This window comes from Elephantulus edwardii, unplaced genomic scaffold, assembly GCF_000299155.1.
Source record: "Elephantulus edwardii isolate Elephantulus edwardi_28Jun2011 unplaced genomic scaffold, EleEdw1.0 scaffold00017, whole genome shotgun sequence".
NCBI classification, from domain to species: Eukaryota; Metazoa; Chordata; class Mammalia; order Macroscelidea; family Macroscelididae; genus Elephantulus; species Elephantulus edwardii.
Window position 1 is genome coordinate 4,720,901 of NW_006399767.1, and position 23,066 is coordinate 4,743,966.

Sequence of the window (23,066 nt, forward strand, 5' to 3'; positions counted from 1 at the left end):
GTTGGGGGGAGACTGAGAAAGATGGGTTCAATAATATATACTGCATTGAAACAGATGAGGGAGAAAACTGTTTAAAAGGGATATGTGATTAGGTAATTTTGTCATGACAGGAGTCCAGAGTGAAGGCTGCATAGTGGAATGGACCTGAGGGGAGGGACTGTAAAACAATGAAAGAATTTTTCTTTTACTTTTCCAAAAGGGTAGTATACTAGGGGGAAGGGTTGGGAAGGGAGAAAAGTGCAACAGTGAATGAATGGAAATCCAAAGTCTCGGTAAATTTTCATTGAAATTAATAATAAATTTAAAAAATAAATGTTAAAAAAAAGAAGTTAGATACTAAAAAAAAGTTAGATCCAGATACCAGCAGTGCCGTTTTTTTAACAATTACCTGTTTTAACTTCTTCTCTTTTTTTTCCACCTCAGCTGTCAGAACTTGAATTTTGTTCTTCAGGCTCTCAATATTCTCAGTCATTGACTCTGTGGTCTCTTCTAGTTTATCTACGTCTTCCTGAGTCAGAAAAAAGAAAAAAACACATAAACAAAAATTTCTTAAACGTTGAGAACTAAGGTGTGCCTGGTTTAGACCATGGTCTTTTCGATCACTTGCTATGCTGCTGAAAGCTGGATAATTAATAAGGATGACAGAAGAAGCACTGATGCCTTTGAACTGTGGTGTTGAGGAAGAGTACTGAATATCCCATGGGCTATCAAAAGAACAGAGATATGTCTTGGAGAAAGTGCAGCTGCTTGGAGGTAAGGATGGCAAAGCTTTGTCTCACATACTTTGGACATGTTTCTAGGAAAGGGTATTCCTTGGAGAAGGACATTATGCATAGAAAGGAGGAAGGGTGGTGAAAGAGAGAAAGATCCTCCACCAGGTGGACTGATACAGTGAATATAGCAACGGGCTTAAGAATGTAGTTTGTCAGTGATTGTGAGGTTGGCATAAGAGAGGCCAGAGTTCAGATCTTTTGTTCATAGGGTCCCTATGAGTCACACTCGACGGACACATAACAACTTTCAAACAGGTGCACAACCCAGTGGCTGGAATAACAGGCACCATGGTGACTGTTAGGATGGTGCAGGACTGGCCATGTGTGTTGGGGTCAGTTTGAATTAGAGCAGCTTTTCAGTACCTAACAACACAGCATCCCTAACATAACCATAACCACTAAAATGAGTACATAGTTTTAAACATCTCACACATTAATTGAATAGATTTCAAAGGGCAGCTTGAGAAGACAAAGCAGAGTATTACAAAGAAGTGTACAAAGATATAGAGACCAATGGAGAAAAAGCCCAAAAGGGAAGTAAACTCACTTGGCATTTCTGTATCTGAAAGATCTGAAGAAAAACATCAAATCTCAAGTTGCAATGCTAAAGGACTCTATAGGTAAGATATGGAATATAGTACTAAAAGAAGATGGAAGGAATATATAGAACTGTACAAAAAAATAATTGATACTGATCCATTTCTGGAAGTATCATATGATCAAAACCTCATGGTAATGAAGGAGGAATCTAGTCTGCATTGAAAGCATTGGTAAAATATAAGGTCCCAGGAATTAATGGATTACCAAATGAGGTATTTCAACAACTTACTCTAGCCCTGGAAGTGCTCCTATTTGTCAAGAAATCTGGAAGACGGCTACTTCTTCAACTGACTGAAAGAAATCCATGTTTGTGCCTATTTCAGAAAGGTTGTTTCAAAAACTGTGAAAATTGTTGAACAATTTCATGAATATAATAAAAATAATTAAAATTTTGCAGAAGATAACTTTAAAATGTCTGCAATAGTAAAACAGAGAACTCTGAAAAATTCAAATATGATTCAGTAGAGGTCGTGAAACTGAGGACATAATTGTTGACGTCAGAAAGCACAGAATACTAGAAAGATGTGCTTCGTTCACTTTCCAAGGCCTTCAACTACACAGATGATAAAAATTATGGCTGTCTTGCACTGCAATCCCAGAGGCAAGCAGTTCGACTCCAGCAGATGCTCTGCTGGAGAAGGAGGTACTGTCTCCTCCTGTACCAGTCAGATTCGATTTGACGGTACACTCACACAAAATAATAAATTTTTTTAAAAAAATAATAATTATGGCTATCAGTAAGATCGGGCATTCCACAACAATTCATTGTGCTCATGCAGAACCTGTACATGGACCCTATTCTCTTCATTCAAACAGAACAAGGTGACAGAGTATGGTTTCACGTCAGGAAAGATGTGTTAAGGCTGCATCTTTTTACCATTATCTATTTAATCTGTATTCTGAAGCTGAGCTAAATGACGAAGAATGTGGAATTGAGATTGATGGCAGACTTGTCAACAATCTGTGATGTAAAGGTGACACAATTTTGCTTGCTGAAAGTGAAGAGGATTTGAAGCACTTACTGAAGAAGACCAAAGACTATAGCCTTCATACTGAAGACTATACAGTCAACATAAAGAAAACAAAAATCCTCACAATTGGACCAATAAGTAACATTATGATGAAAAGGGGAAAGATGGAAGCTTTTCAGTGACTTAATTTTAATTTTACTTAGATAACCAATCAATATTCATAGGAGTAGTTAAAAAATCAAATGAGTCATGAAATCAAATGATGTTTTGCACTGGGCAAGTCTCCTGCCAAGGACTTCATTGATGGGCCATCTACTTCCTACATAAAAGGCTTTTGAAAACGCTATAACATTAAACAAAGAGGATAGTTATAGTAGTGTAGTGGTAGAGCCCAGATTGGAAGTTAGTTGAAATGTGGAAAATCAATAACAAACGTCATTAACAATTGATACATGGAATGTTTACAGGTTGAATGTTGGAAAATTGGATCATGGTAAAAATGAAATGGAACGCATGAATATTGACACACTAGGCATTAGTGAGATGTGATGGACCAGCTATCGCCACTTTGAATCAGATAACTAAGGTGAGTCTGATTCACACCATCATCTTTCTGATTACTAGCTATGCATCTGTGACCTGGACAATGAATAAGGATGACAGAAAAAGAATTGATACCTTTGAGCTGTGGTGTTGGAGAAGAGCACTGAACATTCCATGGATGGCCAAGAAAATGAATAAACGTGTTTTGGAGAGGGTGCAGCCGTAGTGCTCTTTGGAGGCAAGAATGATGAAGCTTTGCCTAACATACTTTGGACATATTGCTAGAAGGTGCTATTTCTTGGAGAGGGATATGATGTTGGGAAGGGTGGAGGGTTGGCGAAAAAGAGAAAGACCCTCAACTAGGCGGACTGACTAGATGACTGGTGCAATGGGCTCTTGTTTGTCAGGTAGTGTGAGGATGGCATGCGCAGGATAGGATTGGTTTCAGGTCTTGTGTTCACAGGGCTGCTATAAGTTGTACCCAACTCGATGGCACTTAACGACACAACAGCAACAACAAAGATCAGTCTAAAACGAAGGTGTGTCCAATCCAAGCCAAAGTATTTACAATTACTCTGTATGCATGTGAACATTGACAGTGAATAAAGAAGACAAAAGACAAACTGAAGTTTTTGAACTGCAGTGGTGTCACAGTCAACAAAAACTCATTAATACAACCCTATAAACCTTGCCTTATTCTGTGCCATCCTCACAATCTCCACTATGCATAAAAGCCAAATGTTACTGTCACTGTGTCAATTCATTTTGTTTAAGATCTTCTTCTCTTTCACCGACCCACTACTTTTCCAAGCATGATGTCTTTCCAAGTACTGGCAACACCTGACAACATACCTCAAGTATGTTAAATGATGTTTCAGCATCCTTGCTTTCAAGGACTGTGCCAGTTGTACCTCCTCCAAGATAAATGTAAATGTGATAGTTCTTTGGGTAATTCATGGTCTATTCATTACTCCTCTCCAACACTAAAAACCAAAGTCACTAACTGCCATAAGAACAAAGAAATATGTCTTGGAAGACTGAATGCTTGGAGTAACCAAAGTGCTCCTCCGAACCAATGAGGTGAGATTTTGCTACACGTACTTTGAGCATGTTATCAGGAGGGACCACGTCCTCAGAAAAGAGCTTTGTGCGTGGAAAAAGAAAGGGTCATCAAAAGAGAGGAAGATTCTGGATTCCGTGGTCTGACACAGTGATAACAACCAAGCACAGTGGAGACTGTGAGGATGGTCCACAGCTTCATTTTGTTGCCACGGCCACTATGAGTCAGAGTTCACTCAACTGTACCTAACAACAATAAAGGATTATCAGCTTTCAATATAGTGTTAAGAACTATGTTAAGTTGACATGTAAGGTATACTTGGTCTCTATTTGCCTGAGGCAATAGAGGGACAGGAAGAACATAGGAAAAGAGGAAGAAATGGATTCTATTGCTAGAATTCAATTAACAGACTGGATGGCTCCTGGCTACAAACTATTTGTTACTGAACTGTTTGGGCTAGGAGTCTATAAAAGAATCCAGGTGAAAAGGGAAAAAAAAAATCCACAAAGCAGAATGAAGCAAGTTTGTGACATCTACAATTTCTAGAGCAATGGAGAGTGGATAAACTCCTCAAACTACTGTCCTGAGAAAATTTTTTTTTAAATCCCCTCAAAAAAACCCCTTAGCTTAACTTGTGAAGAATGTCTTACGCATTGTGCTTTTATATGATCAAACTGACAATAGCACCCTGAAACACTGATTAGGAAATGTAGGCAGTAATAAATTTAAGCTAAGAGCAACAACTTGGACTAGAAGAATAAGAATAGTTGCACAACTATGAATAAATGTAATCAGTGTCACTGAATTCTGACTGGTAGAAACTGCTGAATTTATGTTTTGCTGTGCAGATGCTCAACAACAAAAACATCAAAAAAATGTCCACCCAGTTTTCAAATATAATCCTAGCAAGTGTCAATGATGAGTATTGGTCCTGGGGATGAGCAAACAGGTGGCAAAGCCATAAAGAAGGAACAACTAACTCTCTCAACAATAATGTTTATATGCCATTCTCCAATTACTATGAAGATATAACAAATCTCTACGTTTTATTTTTTAAATTTCATACAAAATTGAAATACACTGTCCCCGTAACACTTCTTTTTCTCATACTGGCCAGCTCAAGCTAGGTTATCTCTCAAACATTGAAAGGTCATCTTTCAGATTACCAGATAGATTATTTAGTATTTATAAATCAGTCGCAAATTTGTGAATCTACATGACACTTGCACTCCTCCCATCCTATCTACAAATATGAAGCTCCCTCCACACCTTCAAGATGCTCTTGGAATCTGCAAGCATGGACGTCTCCCCGAGCTTCCTAACTGCAGACCCATTACGTCTTTGGGTTTGATAAATTCTCTAGAATGAATGATTCACGGAACTTAAAGAGCGAGCTATATTTAAAATGTCAAAATTTTTATAGAAAAAGGAATATAAAGAGACATGGAAGGGAACACTAGTGGCCTAGTGGCAACAAGTTGTGCTGCTATCCCAAAGACGCATTGTTCAAGGCCACCAGCTGCTCCATGGGAGAAGGATGGGCAAGCTCATCCTGTGCGATTAACTGCCTCTGAAACCTGTTGAAGGGTCAACTATGAGTCGGTTCTGACTTGACGGTACACAACAACAACCAACAAAGGGCAAAGGCTCAAAGTTTCCAGTGAGCTTTCATGTATCAAGTCACACACTACCTTCCTAGAGGTATTTTTATGTTTCACCAATAATAAGGAAGCTCATGGAGTTCTATATCCAAACCTTTTATTGGCTTTATTATAATCATAGTTAATTAGATTGGCTCCCTAACTCCCAGCAGTCAGCTGATTTTATGCCATATGATGGTCTTTCTGATCAGGCCAGCTCCTGTCAATGAGCACAAGCTCTCAGTTGTAGTCTAGAGGTCTACATAACGAAGGCACTTAATTTACTCAAAGAAGTCCAGGAGTTTAAAATTATCATTCAGGAGTAAACAACAGAGGACCAATTACTTGTCGTATATAACTTTTTTTACTTCACATGTTGTTTATCTCAGTTGTTTACAGATATACTAATTACAATCCAAAGTAAGTCATGACCGTAAATGTGACTTCCCCTATAGGGAACTCTGGTGCGCTGGCTAAAAAAAGTTGCCCTGCCAACTAAAAGGCTGTATGAAACCCATTGGAGGATCAGTTATGAGTCGGTTCCAACTCAACAGTAATGAGTTTCTACAGGACATAATATTGCACAAAGACAAAGAACCATTCTGAATCATACGAAGTCAAATTAAGTCTGAGTCACAATGTAAGCAGTTTGCCTAAGGCTACATAGCTAGAAATACTGTTTGTTTGGTTTTTTCCTTCATTATCTGTAAAATGATAAGAAGGTGACCCAACAGACTGCGGAAATGATCGACCAAAATCATTAATATCACATGCAAGCAAGCTTCGGCTGAAAATTACCCCAAAACATTTGGAACAATATGTCAACAGAGAACTGCCAGATGTGCAGGCTGGATTTAGAAGAGGTCGTGGTACTAAGGATATTGTAGCTAATGCTAGATGGACTTGGCAGAAAGCAAAGAATACCAGAAGAATGTCTATTTGTGCTTCATTGACAATGCAAAGGCTTTTGACTATGTGGATCACAACAAGCTGAGGCTGACTCTGAGAAGAATGGGAATCCCAGAACATTTGATTGTGCTAATGCGAAACCTATACTTGGACCAAGAGGCCGTTGTCAGAACAGAGCAAGGAGACTACATGGTTCAAAATCAAGAAGGGGGTCCATCAGGGATGTAGTCTGTCTCCATACCTTTTCAATCTGTATGCAGAACAGATCATCCAGGACACTGGGCTGTACAAGGAGGAATGTGGCATCAGGATTGGTGGAAGAATCATCAACAACCTGCGTTATACAAATGGCACAGCCCTGCTTGCTGAAACTGAGAACCTGAAGCCTCCTATATGGATTGAAGCTCAACATCAAGAAAACAAAGATTGTCACCACTGGGCTAATTGGTAGCATCAGTATGGATGGTGAAGAGATTGAGATAGTTAACAGTTTTAATTTACTTGGCTCCATAGGCAACACTCTTGGTAACAGCAGCCAGGAAATCAAGAGACGAATTGCATTGGGAAAGTCGGCTGTGAGGGATCTCTCAAGAGTATTGAAGAACAACGATGTCAGGTTGGAGACTATGGTGCGTCTGATCTGGATTATAGTTTTCACAATTACTTGCTATGCATCACAGAGTTGGACAGTGAATAGGGATGATCGAAAGAGAATTGATGCCTTTGAGCTGTGGGGCTGGAGATGAGTGTTGAATATACCATGGACTGCTAGGAGAACAAACAGGTTTGTCCTGGAGAAGTTGAAGCTGGAATGCTCCTTGGAGTCAAGTATTCTGAAATATAATCTGGGCATGTTGCAAGGAGGGACTCGTCCTTGGGAGGGACAACATGTTTGGCAGAGTGGAAGGGCCGCGAAGGAGAGGAAGACCTTTGATGAGATGGATCGATTCTGTGACTGGAGTGGTGGGAATGAGTGCATTTGAGATGGCTAGATTGGCACAGGATAGAATGGTGTTTAGGTTCTTATACATAGGGTCTATGAGTCGCTATGAGTTGCAAGCGACTCGATGGCACATAACAACAACAGGCTTTTTAAAATCATTATGAGGATCAAGGGCTATAACTTAAGGAATATATAAGTAAAGTGCTTATCACACTTCCCAGAATATAGAAAGCTCTTAATATGTTAGCTGCCTTACTAACAGCTACAGTGATTTTGCCCCACTAGCCAGTACAATATTAAATATAGGTCTATGATCTAATAATCCAAAATACTAATTCAGTGAAGGCAGCTGGCATCTTTTATTATGTGCTGTCGAGTCGCTTGTGACTCATAGTGACCCTATGTACAATAGCCCTAAACTTTGCTCTATCCTGTGCCAATCTCACTGTCTCTGACACACCCACCCTGATTACCCCAGTCACTGAATCAATCCACCACCTCATAGAGGGTTTTCCCTCCTGCGTTGTCCCTCCACCGTCCCAAGCATGATGTCCCTCTCCAAGGACTGGTTCCTACTTGCAACATGTCCAGAGTATGTCAGACAAAGTTTCAGAATCCTTGCCTCCAAGGAGCAGCCTGGTTTAACCCTCCCCAGGATGAACCTGTTTGTTTTCTTAGCAGTCCATGGTACATTCAATACTCTTCTTCAGCACCACATCTCAAAGGCATCAATTCTCCTTCTATCCTCCCTAGTCATTGTCCAACTCTCTGAAACGTAACAACTGATTGCAAAGCTCATGGCCTATATCAGGCACATCTTAGTCTCCAGAGTGACACCACTGCTCTTCAGTACTTTGGAGAGGTCCCTAATAGCAGACTTCCCCATTGCAATACATCTTTTATAAGCGTACTAGTTTTATAATACAACACAAGCAATATCTTCTATTTTCGAGGGCAACAATTTTGCCTTAATTAAAAATGTAATCACCATCATCACCTTGTTCAAGATCTAGTATTTATTAAAGAAAAAATAAGAATCTTTACTTGCAATAATGTCAGGCTTTCTTTGTTTGCCCTATGTTGTGCCATTTCCATTTTCAGTAGTCTAGGTACATCAGTTAGATCTTTCAGTTTTGTGGGAGGGACTTCTAGCGTTTCACACAGCTGCACCAATCTAAGGACAAAGTAAAATAAGATTAGTCATTTACTTCTGAGCAAAATAGTAATAATTTTGTTTTGTTTTAGCATAGTATTCTCATCTGCTCCCCAAGTTCATAACTTTCATAAGCCTAAGGGCTATAACATTCTTTCTACAGTCGTTAACAATGTAAGTAAAAAAAAAAAAAAAAAAAAAGAGAAACGCTTTGATAAATTAGCATTAATCTTTTAATATATTTATTAAGATTTATCTCAACTATGGGACAATTCTTTTAACAATAACAATGTCTCTGTTACTTATGTAATTAATTTATATACACTTTTAAGTGACAATTGCCTTAGTTCTCCTAATTAGGTTTTGCAGGATATTACAGAATATCAATCTATCACATACTGTGAATTTTGGGTACAGATTAGAGAACTAGTCTAAAAGTCTAAGGTTTGATACTTAACTCTGACCCCAGACCTTAAATCTCATCAATTACTTGAGAGACTATTACCAATAAAATGGAATATCTACATCATTTATTACAACTAAATAATTTCAAATTCCAGTGGCGTTAAGGAACATAAATCCTGTGATTAATTTGATATGCTTAGAGTAGCAGTTCTAACACAAAGACCATGACTCTGATGGTTCAAATCATTGGCTTTGCCGCATCAGTAAAAAGTATCTAATGTACTGTTACTTTGGAAAGTAAAGAAAGCAATATGTGCAAGTAAAAAGAAAGGTCTTGAAATATAGATCTTTACAGGTGCAGCATAATCTCATCTTATCTTGTTGATGCAAATGATTTCTATGAATAGTAGCTAATACATACATCTATTCAGTCATACACTAAACATGAATTCCAGTTTTATACTAGAAATAACCTAAACAGTTATGTTTTTAGGTTTGTATTTTCTTACTAGATTAGTTCTCCTTCTTCTTTAATGTTATCAATTCATTAAGCCATTTATAAGTTAGTTTCTAGTGTTCTTTCTTCTATTTCTCAATACAATACCCCTCAGTCTACACAGAGCCCTACCCTTTGTATTTTGTTATTCTAGTTGAAAATGATAAACAAAGAAAAAAAAATATAATTTTGTATGAAAGCCCCAAAGAACTTCTCTAGAATACTAGGCTATGAATAGCTAGAGGAAAGCTGAAACTGAAATGTATAATATTCTTACACAATGAAAAGAACAAGAGAATAAAGCATTGAAAACCAATGGCCATGGTGTCAATGCTAAGAATATCTGAAAACAATTTTTTTGTGATTTTCCACAAGACAAAAAACAAAAGTTGTATTTGTTGTTTCTGCAAATAATGAGATGCAATATGAAGGCAAAAAAAACCTTGTTATCAGGAGAAAATAATAGTGAACTACTCAAATCATAAAAAAATCAAGTTGAAAAAATAGGGTGAGGTTGACAAAATAATTTTTTAAATCCTGATAAAAATAGTGACCTGTGGAGTAAACATGTATAATTTTTAGATTCTTCCTTACATATCTTCTGAAAGGTGTTAACTTCAGAAACACATGCAACAGTAAAGGTAGAATGCACATTTCACAACCATTATCACCTGTACATATCGATTACCTTTTCTTCAGGGAGTTAAGATGGTAGTGAACATGTTCATTTTCTCTAAGAGTTTTACTCAAAATCGTCCTAGGAATAAAAAGGTATTAGTTTGATAGACAAATAATACGATCTGTGTATTTCCCTGATTTTTTTTAGTGCTTCTCCTTCGTATTTTATGTTAATTATATTTTAAAAAGAGTAATAAAAAGCTTTTATAATGTTTTTGTAAGATTATTAATAGACATATTTGATCTTTCTGGACTTAAGTTCCTATACGGTAGAATCATGTCTTATTTTCTCCATATTCTTTCTAGCACAGAAATTGCCATGTTCTACATTACTTTGAATTCATCTTCCTCCTGAAGCATGTCTACAGGCAGAGTATACAGAAATTTTTATAGCTAGCAGAACATCAGGTACTAATTTGGTTCATGTTAATAGACTTGATATTTATTTCACTACATGTTCACCAGTCTATGCAAGGTAATATGGAGGACAGTAGCCTGGCCAACTGAATGGAAGAGATCCGTATGTGTTTTCATTTCCAATGATATCATACAGTATCGAAACAGTCTGAATTTCTGTCAGTTCTCTGTCAATTCTGTGTCAACGTATTGCTTTAGCTGTCTTTTAATAATCTCGTAAGATTTTACTTGGGTGTGATCGATCACTTCTTTTTGGATGGAGACAAATATGTATTTCTTCCACTTGGGTTTGTTTGGTAGTTTTCCTCCAATTTTTTGGCATAAATCAATGAGTATAACCAGTCCTGTCTCTGTTTGCTGAAATAACTTCTACTTTTCCCTTGATTCCTGGAATTGAAGGCTTAGGATAAGATTACTAAAGTCTTGCTCATCCACACCATACTGAAGTAATTTCTCTTCTTTTTGGTCATTGACTACAAAAACGAATTTTATAAAAACTTAAGACCCTTTCATTATAAAGCAGAATATTCATCTTCTGCACAAACGGTCAGCAGCAAATTCCTTAATAAAGCTGATTAGCTTTTGATAGGCAGCCTCATTCGTTTCATTCAATTCAAAAATCCAAACATAGATAACACTTGGGTTGGGTTGTTCCCCCCTTTTTATTCATTTAGTTATTCCAAGTATTGTGGAATGCCGAGATACTTTGTAAAGGCAATTAGTTTCACACATCATTTTAGACAACGCTTTATTTACAAATAAGGGACCAAACAATGGCAGGAGACCAAAAAAAAAAAAAAAAGAGTCGTCACCTAGTCAGACATTGAGGAGCACTTCATCTGGTGATGCTTTTTACAAAACTAACAGAAATGTCAGCCACTCTGTGTGACTAGACTAGTTAGTAATAAGATAGTGATGAGAGGTGTTGACAGTAAAAAGGATGGTCACACCAAATCAACACTTCCTGCAAGTACCCACTGATTAATGCAATACACAAAGCATATTCCTATTTGGTCACAGAATCCTCTGACAATCAACCTAAAATTGTTAAGTGGCCTTCTCATAAGTCTAGACAAGATCATAATTAATTGCCACTCATGTCAACTTGAGTTAACAAACAGCCAAACTTTACATTAAAACTTCAGTGAAAGCTTTAGAAATATATAGCTCCCAGCCAATAAATAATGTTTCTTTTTCACTACATACATTTTAAAAAAAAGGAAATAAAAAAAGGGTGGGAATTCCAGAACACCTGATTATGCTGTGAAACCTACACCTAGACCAACCAGCTTTTGTCTGAACAGAAAGAGAGAACACTGCATGGTTCAAAATAACGAAAGGAATGTGTATCTTTTCTCCCTATCTTTTCAATCTACATGAAGGATAAATCATCTGGGAAACCGGGCTTTATGAAGAAGAATATGGTATCAGGATTGGAGAAAGAAAAGACTCATCAATATCCATGTTATGCAGATGACACAACTTGTTTGCTGAAACTGAAAAAAGACTTGAAGACATCTCAATGTCAAGAAAACAAAGATCCTCACCATCAGGTCAACAGGTAGCATTATGACAGATGGAAAAAGGACTAAGATTGTGGATGATTTCATCTTGCTTGGAATCTACACTCACACTCTTGGCACCAGCAGTGAGGATATCAAAAGACAAGTTGCACTGGGGAAAATCTGCTCTCAGGGACCTCTCCAGCATGCTAAAGAACAGTCTAGGTTCTTAAGGTGCACCTGATCATCCAGGCCATGGTCTTCTCAATTGCTTGCTATGCATATGAAAGCCAGACAATGAATAAGGATGAAAGAATAATCAATGTCGTTGAGTTGTGACACTGGAGAAGAGTAAAGAACATAACACAACACCGACTGCAAAGAGTACAAATAAGGCTATTTTGGAGAGAGTAAAATCAGTTTGCTCCTTCACACACTTTGGGCAGGTTGCCAGAAGATAACAGTCCTTGGAGAAAGACATCATGATTGCAAGGGTAGAGGGGCAATGCAGAAGAGGAAGACCCTGAATGAGATGGACTGACACAGTGACTGTGGCAATGGGGTCAGGTGTGCCAGAGATAATGAGGCTGGCTCAGGCTAGGGCAAGACTCTGAGCCACTGTTCAAAGAGCTGCTATGGCACTTGGTTGACCTGACAGCACATAACAACAACAATGTAATCACAAAGCATACTCTTTTATCATTTAAAATATAAAATGAACATTATGCTGAGTGAATTAATTCAGTCCTATATAGACAAATATTGTATATAACAAATATTGTATATAACTTATTACAGAATAAGTATGAGGATCCAAGAGGAGGAGAAGTGATAGAGGAGTGAGGATGCTTGTGGGGGGAATTAATCATGGAGTCGTACAATTTGATGGGTGACAGGTGAAGGAAATGGGAAGGAACTGGTGTAAAAAACAATGTATTCAAACTTTGTAAATAAACTAGTATAAAAGAAATAAAAATAGATAACATTTAAAACATCTATAATTAGAAAATAAAGGAGTGAAAAGGAAGTTACACTTACATTATTGTTTTATCTATCATGGCTTGCAAATATTCTCTGCTTGTCTTTGAAAGAGGCTGCCAGGATTTTTTCTTCCTGGCAGTAAAGTTAGTATGCTTTGTTCTTCCTGTCACTGGTGATAGAAGAGAGTGATCAATGCAGATGTTTTTACTTAAAAAGTTGATTCAAGTAAAAAATTATGTAAATACGCTTATAAGATTGACAACCAAAATATTCAGAGGCTCTACAAAATGTTTAATGTTTTTATTTCATAGACATGACATGCTAGTTATTGAATATGGATATGCTAGCTATTACAATTTTAATTTACATTGTTGTTGCGGTGGTGGTGGTGGTGTACTATAGAGTTGGAACCAACCCATTGCTGACCCTCTAGCAGGTTTTCATTGGCAGTTAATTGCACAGGAGGAAACTGAACATCTTTCTGTTGTGGAGCAGCTGGTGGCCTTCAACTGTGTGCCTTCAGGATTGTAGTGCAGATTCTCACCAAAAGGCCACCAGAGCTCCCTAACATTATATATAATTTTATACTCAAATAATTTTAAGAAATAAGCTATCATTAGGAATCAACAAATCAATCAAGTTTGGTTCTCAGAAATTACCTAAATTCTTTAAAAAATATGATTGAAAATATTAGAACATGATTTCTATACAAAGTTGGGTTGGATTTAAATAGATTGGCCAAGTCTCAGGCAGATTATTTTTACTGTCCACTGTGCTTACAGATACTATTCTATTCTATAAGAACTACTGAGGTAAACAAGAGATATACTAATGATTCATATGAATATTAGAAATACTAAACAGACTATAATTATAGGTATACAAGGCATCCTAAAGAAAAAGCATTGTATGCTATGGAATTACAAAACCAGAGGACTTACCCTATCTGTGTGAGAAGGGAGAGGGAATGTTTCCATGAAGCAGTGATGTTTAAGTAAAGAAAACTTCTTCAAATTAAGTCTGAACAAATTTATGAAGTAGCTCTAAACTAATTAATATTGTGGTGGCAGAATAAACAATACATTTATCTTGTGAGATTAGTACTTCTATTTTTTTATCATAAATAATTTTCTCTAGTTTTTGTCCATTTAACGGCATCAAAGCTTTGACCGGATTGTGCTAGATATAGCAAGTAAAATTCATTGACCAAAATAACTAACCAGTTATAAAGCGTCCTGCATAAAAGTTAATGTGGGCTCTCTACTCTCTACTAGCTTTTACCTCTTAAAACTCACAAGCAAGATGTTGAGAATAAGTTCGCAAATTATCATTAGCTTGAGGTTAATAGATATAGATAATAAATACCTTGAGAAGATAAACGCTTTTTATGTTTTCTTCTATTCACTGTGTTTCCAACCTAGAGGAAAAGACACACAGATACTAAGAATGTTAAACATCAAATAAAGAGATACTGCTTTTCCTGTTGGTTTGCCATGAGTCTATCCTATGTCCATGACTAGCCGTGACTATTCACGTATCTTTGGGTCAGATAACTCAAACTACCATCAAGTTGGCTCTAATTCATAGTAAGCCTACATCTGGTTTCTCAGGCTGTTTTACAATGTGAGGAGATTTCCCCTCACTTTCCCATGGAGTTGCTGGTGGATTTGAACTTCCTGAGACATATGGTCTTTGGGTTAGAAGTGCAGTTCACTATACATTAAGCCAGAAAAATAATATTGCCTCTTTACAGAAGGTATGTGGTTATCACTTGCAGAGGAGAGGCCCTTCTAAAACTATCCTGGCTAATGGTGTAAATTTATGCAGCATCCAAGAATGCTTTAATAAATCATCACTCACTATGTCAATGAAGTGACATTTAACCAACAAGCAGATACTGCTTAATAAGCAAGGTGAAACAAAGAAAAAATTTTTCATTAACCCATGTATCAGAGGGGAAAAAACCCCTCTCAAACTCAATGTCTTCTAGTCTAACTCATCCACAGTTAATCCTCCATCTGAGTTTAGAGGCTAGAAATTGAACAGAAGACCTTTTTTCCCCTCCCTCAAAGCTGCTGGTGAATTCCAAGCAGCAGAAAGGTGCCAACTCTGGGTTAAGCAGCTAACTCCCTGCAGACTGCCCCATCAGAGCTCCCACTTATGAAAGAAGGGTAAAATTATGGTAGGAACAGTAATTTCCTCCCAAACCATTCTCTGGGTTTTTTTGGGTAATAGTAAATCTCCTTTCCAAGAAAACATCTTTGGCCTTTTGACATATAAATATAAGAATCTGTATACTTAATTTCTAGTCTTTTCATTTCATAACTTAATAGTGGTCTACGACTCAGTCCTTTTCAAAGAATTCTGATGTTAATGCTTATTTTTTAAAACTGAAGTAAACAATTACTTTCTGAGGACTTTTCAAATCATGTCGCAAAAAAACTCTTCCACTATGGTATAAATTAGTATAATTTCTAGAAAAACAAAAAAATACAGATTTTAGTTTTTAAGTTTTCTAGCAAATAATATTTCTTTAAACATCTCTCTCTAGAACAAATTCTATTTTTAAGAAAAGAATTCTGCATGATAAATTTGATATGTTCATTACCTCTTTCTCTGACTCGATTTCCTCATCACCAATTTTTCTTTTTTTATTTCTTATTAACTGCTGAGAATTCTTCTTGGATGGATTTTTTTTGCCAGACATACTGATCTAAATGGAACAATATACTTTGAAAATCTATGGAGATTAAAACGACAGGAAAAAAGTGATAAAAAGCATTGCATATTTTGTTTCAAAGACTGCTTTGTTCTAAATTTAAAATAATAGAAAACTTTAAAATGGTGTTGTTTTTAATGGGATCCTTTCATGAAAATTGTTTGTCATTGTAACCATGATCTTTAGTATAATGTAATCATTATATATGTTATAAATGCTAACTGCAAGGACGTTAATAAGGCAAGATTACAGATGTATCTGTAAAAACATGATTAGTGTTCTGTGATTAAGTGTAGTTCTTAGGGGTGTGTCTTACATAGTATTTATATTTCAACTCTGGCAAAAAGCTAGAGAGCTTTTTGTCAGATGTGCATCTGGTTATCTGACTTGTTTCCAGACTTAAACTAGTGGCCTATTGTACTTGCTGTCTTTGGGCAATTTTGTCATCAGTATCCAAGGCCAGCTATTTGTAATCATGAATCCTAACAGTGACATTTGGACATTTCAGCCTCGAGGTGGCAGTCTCCAAAGCCAGCTGTCTGTGACTCAGTTTCTCAACGATGACCATGGATTTGTCAGCCTCTGAAGCCAGTTGCCTTAGACCCTGTCTTGCCTGCCTGTTGATGATAAGGATTCTGCCTCCTCAGATGTCTCTCTCCTGAGGTATGACTTATATATAGATTTAGGACTTGTTTGCACAAGCACATGAGCCAGATCCACGAATATCCTCTCCCCTCTCTCTCTGTGGGTATGTGTATAGACCAGCTTGAAGTATTAACTCACTGCCATGGTAATAGCAACTGTCAACAACTTCAGCTTATTTGGATCCATAATCATTACACCTGGTACCAGTAGTCAGGAGATCAGGAGATGTACTGCACTGTAAAGTCTGCAGTCAGGAATTTCTACAAATTACTGAAGAACAATGATGTTAGGCTAGAGAACTAAGAAACACCTGATTCAGACCATGTTGTTTTCAATCACTTGCTGTGCATCTGAGAGCTGAACGATGAATAGGAATTGATCCCCTTGAACTGTGGTGATAGAAAAGAGTATCCCATGGATTGCAAAAGGAATAAGCAGACAAACCTTGGAAAGTGAAGCCAGAGTGCCCACTGGAGGCAAGGAGGGCAGAGCTACATTTCACATCGTTTGGGCATTTTGGTAGGATTGGCTATTTATTAGGAAAGGACATCATGCTTAGAAAGATGAGGAGATCAGGAAGGAGAGAATGATCCTCAACCAGGTGCGTTGACACAGCGACCTCAGCAATGGGCTGGAGTTTGTCAGAGACTGTGAGGTTGGCAAAGGATAGGGCAGGGTTCTGATCTATTATTCATTGGGTCTCTATGAGTCGCACTGGACCTGATGCCACCTAACAACAACACAGTAATGGCAAATCGGACTTACAGTGATCAGAGAACTAAGCAAAACTGTCATCTTTTAAGAATGGATTGCCACATTCTTCTTCCAAAGAGCAGCTGGTGGATTCGAACTGCACTAGCTTGCTGAAGTTAACAAAATCCTGTCTAGGCTTTCCTGTGTGCACGCGACGTGTGCCGTCTCAGATGACTCCTGCCATAGCACCTCTGCTGACAACAGTAACCCCAAGCTTCAATGACACTTAAAAGAGTACATTTCACCCACGCCTGCACAACGGATTAAGCACAATTAGAGGCGAATAGCGTGCGGCTGTTGCTTCTTCACTCGCTCCTGGTGAGCCTAAATAAAGTCAATCCACGGAGGCGGGAGGCACATCAGGCCAGATCGCCTTCCCCGCGAAAAACAACTCACACTCTTCAAATAGAAACCACTGAATGTAATGCAAACGCAATAGCCACACAGCCCATACCTGTGCATGAGGGCAACAGGTTAAAAGCTCCCTCTACTCACCACTGCCTTCTCTTCTGGCTTCAGGTTAGCTCCGCACAGAGTGATTGCTCCCGCTCAAACAATCAAAAAGGGAGTGGACCCGGAAGCGAACATAGACGAAGCGGAAGCGCTCGTAGCTGGATTCGGGGCGACTAACCTCAGCACTTCGTGTAAACCGATTGGCTGGAGGGAGGGCGGCGCCGGCTACGCCTCCAGACTAGTGTTTGCACTTGCGCTGTGTGTTTTTGGACGGGGCACTGCTATTAAGTCGCCCCATCACCGTGTAGGTTCGGTACAGGTTGAAGACAGGCCAGCCAGTGAGTAGGAATTTGCATCTTGGGTCCCTTAAGCCTCCTTTATTGCTTCATTTCTTAATCCCCCTTTTCCTCTTATCCTACTCGCCTAACAACCTGGCCATTCCTTATCCTCAACCTCCTCTTTACCGCCCAGAAATGACGGGATCTCGCTCTTTCGTGTCGTCTAAACTTTAGATTCTTGCTTCTATTAACCTGTCATCTTTGGCGAGGTCCTGGAGAGTTCAGATATGGTGCTTTTTACATCACGAGAGCGATGTCATTTCCCTGGCCATGCGGGGACCCTGAAGCTTTCCTCTTAAGGGCAGAGATAACAATTTCTAAGAACCCGAAGGAGTGCCTGGCTTCACTGGCTGCCCTTGAGGCGCCTAAATGTGAAACAAAACCTTTTCCCAACGCGTTTGCCGGAGTGAGTCCAACACATGCTAACCCATGTGTGTCAGAGTTGAACTGTGCACCTTACGCTTTCCAAGTGGGTGATTTTTCCGAAATAGATTATTCAGGCTTTCCTTGGTTAGACTGGAACCTCTATGTTCTTGTTCAGCTGCCAAGCTCCTTACCTGTTTGTACTGCTCAGGAACGGCCATAGTTTTTTTTAAGAGGTAATTGGACTGAAGGTGACTTTTCTTTCTGTAGGAGGGTAGTGGTGAGAAAAAGAGTTGAAATAGGAAACAATCTAAAATGATAATCAAAATATGACTGACTGAACTCCTGGAGCTTCTCTCTGTGTGCGTGTGAAGTTTTAGACAGCTTGATTACTTTAATCTTGATATATTTCTACGTTGAATGATTAAATGTTAACTTTTAATTTGCATATAATGTTGCCATCACTGGTGAGAGAGTGGCTGACCTTTCTTCCAGTGTTTTTGTGGAACCGCGTGTAAGTAGCCAAAGATTGACAGAATTTGCTTTTGAAATGTAAACTCTTAGGCATACTTTTTTTAGGCCTAAGGATGGAATTCATTATTCTTTGTTATCTGTTTGTAACAAGCTGTATTTTTATCTAAAAGTAAGGTCTGGTTTCAAGAATTCCTTATTACTCAGGATTCTTTTCTGTCATTTGTTCAGGTTTAGGAAAATTGTACAAGTGTGAAATGAGTATGATAGTTCTTGTTTACAGTCTAATCTTGGTTATTAAATTACTGTTTACATTTTTTACTTTTTTATGGATTAAAGAGAATAAATATAATACTACATTTATAATTTTGTATCTTTGTGTGTTGCTGAAAAAACAAACTTGAGTCTCTTTAAAGATAGTATTTGTGTGTTTTTTAAAAAACTACTGAAAAGCAACAACATCAATCTGGAGACTAAGGTGTGCCTGATCCAGGCCATAGTCTTCGCCATTGCTTGCTATGCATCAGAGAGCTGCACAATAACTAGGGATTATTGAAAGAGAATTGATGTCTTTGACTTGTGGTGCTGGGGAAGAGAGTTGAATATACCATGGACTGTCAGGAGAATAAACAGGCTCATCCAAGAGAGGGTGAAACCAGGCTGCTATTTGGAGGAAAGGATTCTGAGGCTTCATCTGACATACTTTGGGCATGTTGCAAGGAGGGACCAGTCCTTGGAAAGGAACATCATGCTTAGAAGGGTGGAGGGACAGAGAAAGATAAGAAAACCATCTATGAGATGAGATGGATTGATTCAGTGACTGGGGTAATGGGTATAGGTATGTCAGACACAGTAAAGTTGGCACAGGATAGAGCAGATTTAAGGGCTTTTGTATATATGGTCACTATGAGTTGCAAGCAACTTGACAGCACATACCAACAACATAGATAATATGCTTACACTAACATAGATAATATGCTTACACTAAAGTCAATAAATGGTAAATTTAAAGTCATGAATTTCCGCTCTATGTAAACAGTGTTGAAATCAATACTATCCCTGTAGATGTCTCCTTCGAAGGCACATGATTTGAATCCACCAGCTTTTCCATGGGAAAAGGATGGACAGTCCCCTCCCATGCAATTTACTGCCCCTAAAAGCACACTGGAGGATCAGCTATGAGTCAGTTTTAACTCATTAGCACACAACAATAACAACAACAATGTAATTAGTGTTTGAGATCAATTCCATCACTGTAGATGTCTCCATTAAACTCTTTTCAAGTACTAAAACCACTCAACCCTCTGACCAAAAATCACCTCAAACTGTCATCTACTTGATTTCAACTCACAATAACCCTCCATCAAGTTTCTGTCCCCACAGAGCAGCTCGTAGATTTGAACATCTGGAGATGTGTAGACTTTGGGTTAGGAGAAATGTGGATTGGTGGAAGAGTCATCCACAACCTGCATTATGCAGATGACATAACCCTGCTTGCTAAAACTGAGGAGAACCGAAGCACTTGCTGCAGAAGGTCAAGGACTGCAGCCTTCAATATGGATTGAAGCTCAACATCAAGAAAACAAGATTCTCACCACTGGACCAATTGGCAGCATCAGTATGGATGATAAAGAAATTGAAATAGCTAAGTTTTAGTTTGCTTGGCTCCACAGTCAACACTCTTGGTACCAGCAGCCAGGAAATCAAGAGACGAATTGCATTGGGAAAGTCAGCTGTCAGGGACCTCTCAAGAGTACTGAAGAGAAATGATGTCAGGCTGGAGACTGAGGTGTGCCTGATCCAGGCTACAGTCTTCTCAGTGCTATGTATCGGAAAGTTGGACAGTGACTAGGGATGATAAAAAGAGAATTGATGCCTTTGAACTGTGGTGCTGAAGAAGAGTGTTGAATATACTGGGGACTGCTAGGAATACAAACAGGTTTGTCCTGGAGAGGGTGAAGCCAGAATTCTCCTTGGAGTCAAGGATTCTAAAGCTTCATCTAACATACTTTAGTCATGTTGGAAGGAAGGACTGGTCCTTGGAGAGGGACAACATGTTTGGGAGAGTGGAGGGACGGTGCAGGAGAGAAAGACCCTCTATGAGATGGATCGATTCTGTGATTGGGGTGGTGGAAGTGAGTGTGTCAGAGACAGTGAGGTTGGCACAGGATTGTGCAGCATTTAGGGCTCTTGTACATAGGGTGGCTGAGTCGCAACATGGGACAACATGGGACAACATGGGACTGCATTATAAGCCCATAAATACTGTTGTTAGGTGCCATCCAGTAGATTACAACTCAGCAACCTTATGAACAAAATTACTGAACCTTGACCTGTCCTCGCAGTCCTCACTTTGCCATCCTCATAATCTCTGACACACTTGAGCCCATTACTGCAGACACTGTGTCAGTCCATCTAGTTGAGGGTCTTCCTATCTTTTTCTCACCCTCCACATTTCTAAGTATGATGTCCCTTTCCAAGAAACAGCAACTCCCACCGATATTCTCAAAATATGTGAGATGAAGCTTTGCTTTCTTACCTCTAAGGAGCACTCTGACTACACTTTCTTCAAGACATAGCTGTTTGTTCCTTTGGCTAGTCAGTACTTTTTCCTGTATAACAACTCAAAGGCATCAATTCTTCTGTCATCCATACTCGTTGTCTAACTTTTAGATGCATAGCTAGTGAGTGAAAAGACCATGATTTGCATCAAGTACACCTTAGTTTTTAATTTGACTTCATCGATTGTTAGTAATTTAGGGACACTCTTGATAACAGACTTTCACAGTGCTTTTTATTTCTTGACTGCTGAGATCAAGGGTATTGACTGGATACAGGGAAAATTGTTGATACTTTATTCTTTTCTCCATCTGTCATGATTGCTGCAGTCAGTGTCAGTCCATGTGTTTGAGGGTCTTTCTATGTTTTGCTGACACGCCACCTTTCCAAGCATGATGACCCTTCCCAAGGAATAGCCTCTTTTAGTTACATGCCCCAAATATGTGAGATGAAGTTTTACCATCCTTGCTTCCAAAGAGCACTCTGGCTGTACATTTTCTAAGATACATGTTTTGTTTTTTAGGCAGGCCACAAGATATTCTCCATCACCACAACACAAAGGCATCCACTCTTCTGTCATCCTTATTCATTGTCCAGCTCTCTGATACATAGCAAGTAATTGAAAAGACCATACCCTGAATCATAACACAGGTTGTTTGCTATCATAAATTACCAACCCTCTAACATCAAATAGAGGAGCCATGGTGGTGATGGGGTTGAAAGTGCTTAGCGGCTAACCATAAATTTTTCAGTTGTTCCAGAGATGAAAGGTGGAACAGTCTGCTCGTCTTGGGTGCTCTCTGAGGCTCAAGAAGAGGCTGTAAGAATATTAGTTAAATATAAACACTTTGAAATCAGACTGACTCTTCTGTTTCTTCAGCTGTAAAATGAGGATAATATTAATACTCAATGGATGAGAGGAAGACCCCCCAACGAGATAGATTGACACAGTGTCGGAGGCAACGGACTCAAATGTATCAAAGTTAAGGGTTGGGGGTTCAGGATAGGACAAGTCCAGATCTGTTGTTTATAGGGTTTCTGTGAGGTAAACTTGACTGAACTTAACAAGAGAAACAACAATCCCCTTGGTAAGGGTTCTCTGGTGGCCTTGTGGTAAGAAGCTGTGCTATGATTCTAAAAACACACAGTTTAAATCCATAAACTTCTCCACGAGAGAGGGATGGACAACTACTTCAATGTGATTTTACCACCTCTGAAATCCCACTGGTGGGTCAGCTATGAATCAGTTTCAGTTTGATAGAAAAAACAACAACAACAAATGCTTGGTAGTATGAGATTAAAATTGTGAAGTACCTGCCACACATAGGTCTGTATATTGGAGAAGATTCCAGCGCTGAATTAACTAAAATACATTTTAAGCAGACAGAACAGCAAGAATGAATTCACAGAACTGGCATTTGCAGGAAACCATTGATAATGCCTGGCGATTTAGTATGTTATGTGTTGAACTGCTAACCGAAAGGACAGCAGTTCACTTTCACCAGCTGCTCTGCAAGAGAAAGATGAGCAGTGGTAGGAGCAAAAGCAGATGTGTCTGAGAGGGAGCAAACACCAGAGTATGGAAGTCTTAAATTCATAGCTGATCACAACTTTTTCTCTAGAACCCAGGAGTGCTAAGGACTGTTGAGTTGGAACCAATGCATTATAGACCCTCCATTTGACTTTCAGAAACA

At 38.6% G+C, this 23,066-nt stretch overlaps 1 protein-coding gene across 1 annotated transcript in view; it reads right to left on the reverse strand.

Annotated features, from left to right (window-relative positions):
• The window catches only part of CENPQ (centromere protein Q), a 23,294-nt gene extending 7,516 nt beyond the window's left edge, over window positions 1-15,778 (reverse strand). Inside the window, exons 1-6 of the mRNA XM_006882121.1 lie at window positions 15,680-15,778; window positions 14,437-14,488; window positions 13,129-13,234; window positions 10,182-10,250; window positions 8,484-8,613; window positions 389-508 (exon numbers count right to left, since the gene is read on the reverse strand). Of these exons, the coding sequence (XP_006882183.1) occupies window positions 389-508; window positions 8,484-8,613; window positions 10,182-10,250; window positions 13,129-13,234; window positions 14,437-14,488; window positions 15,680-15,778 (576 nt within the window). The remainder of the gene's footprint in view (window positions 1-388; window positions 509-8,483; window positions 8,614-10,181; window positions 10,251-13,128; window positions 13,235-14,436; window positions 14,489-15,679) is intronic.
• Between the last annotated feature and the right edge of the window lie 7,288 nt (window positions 15,779-23,066).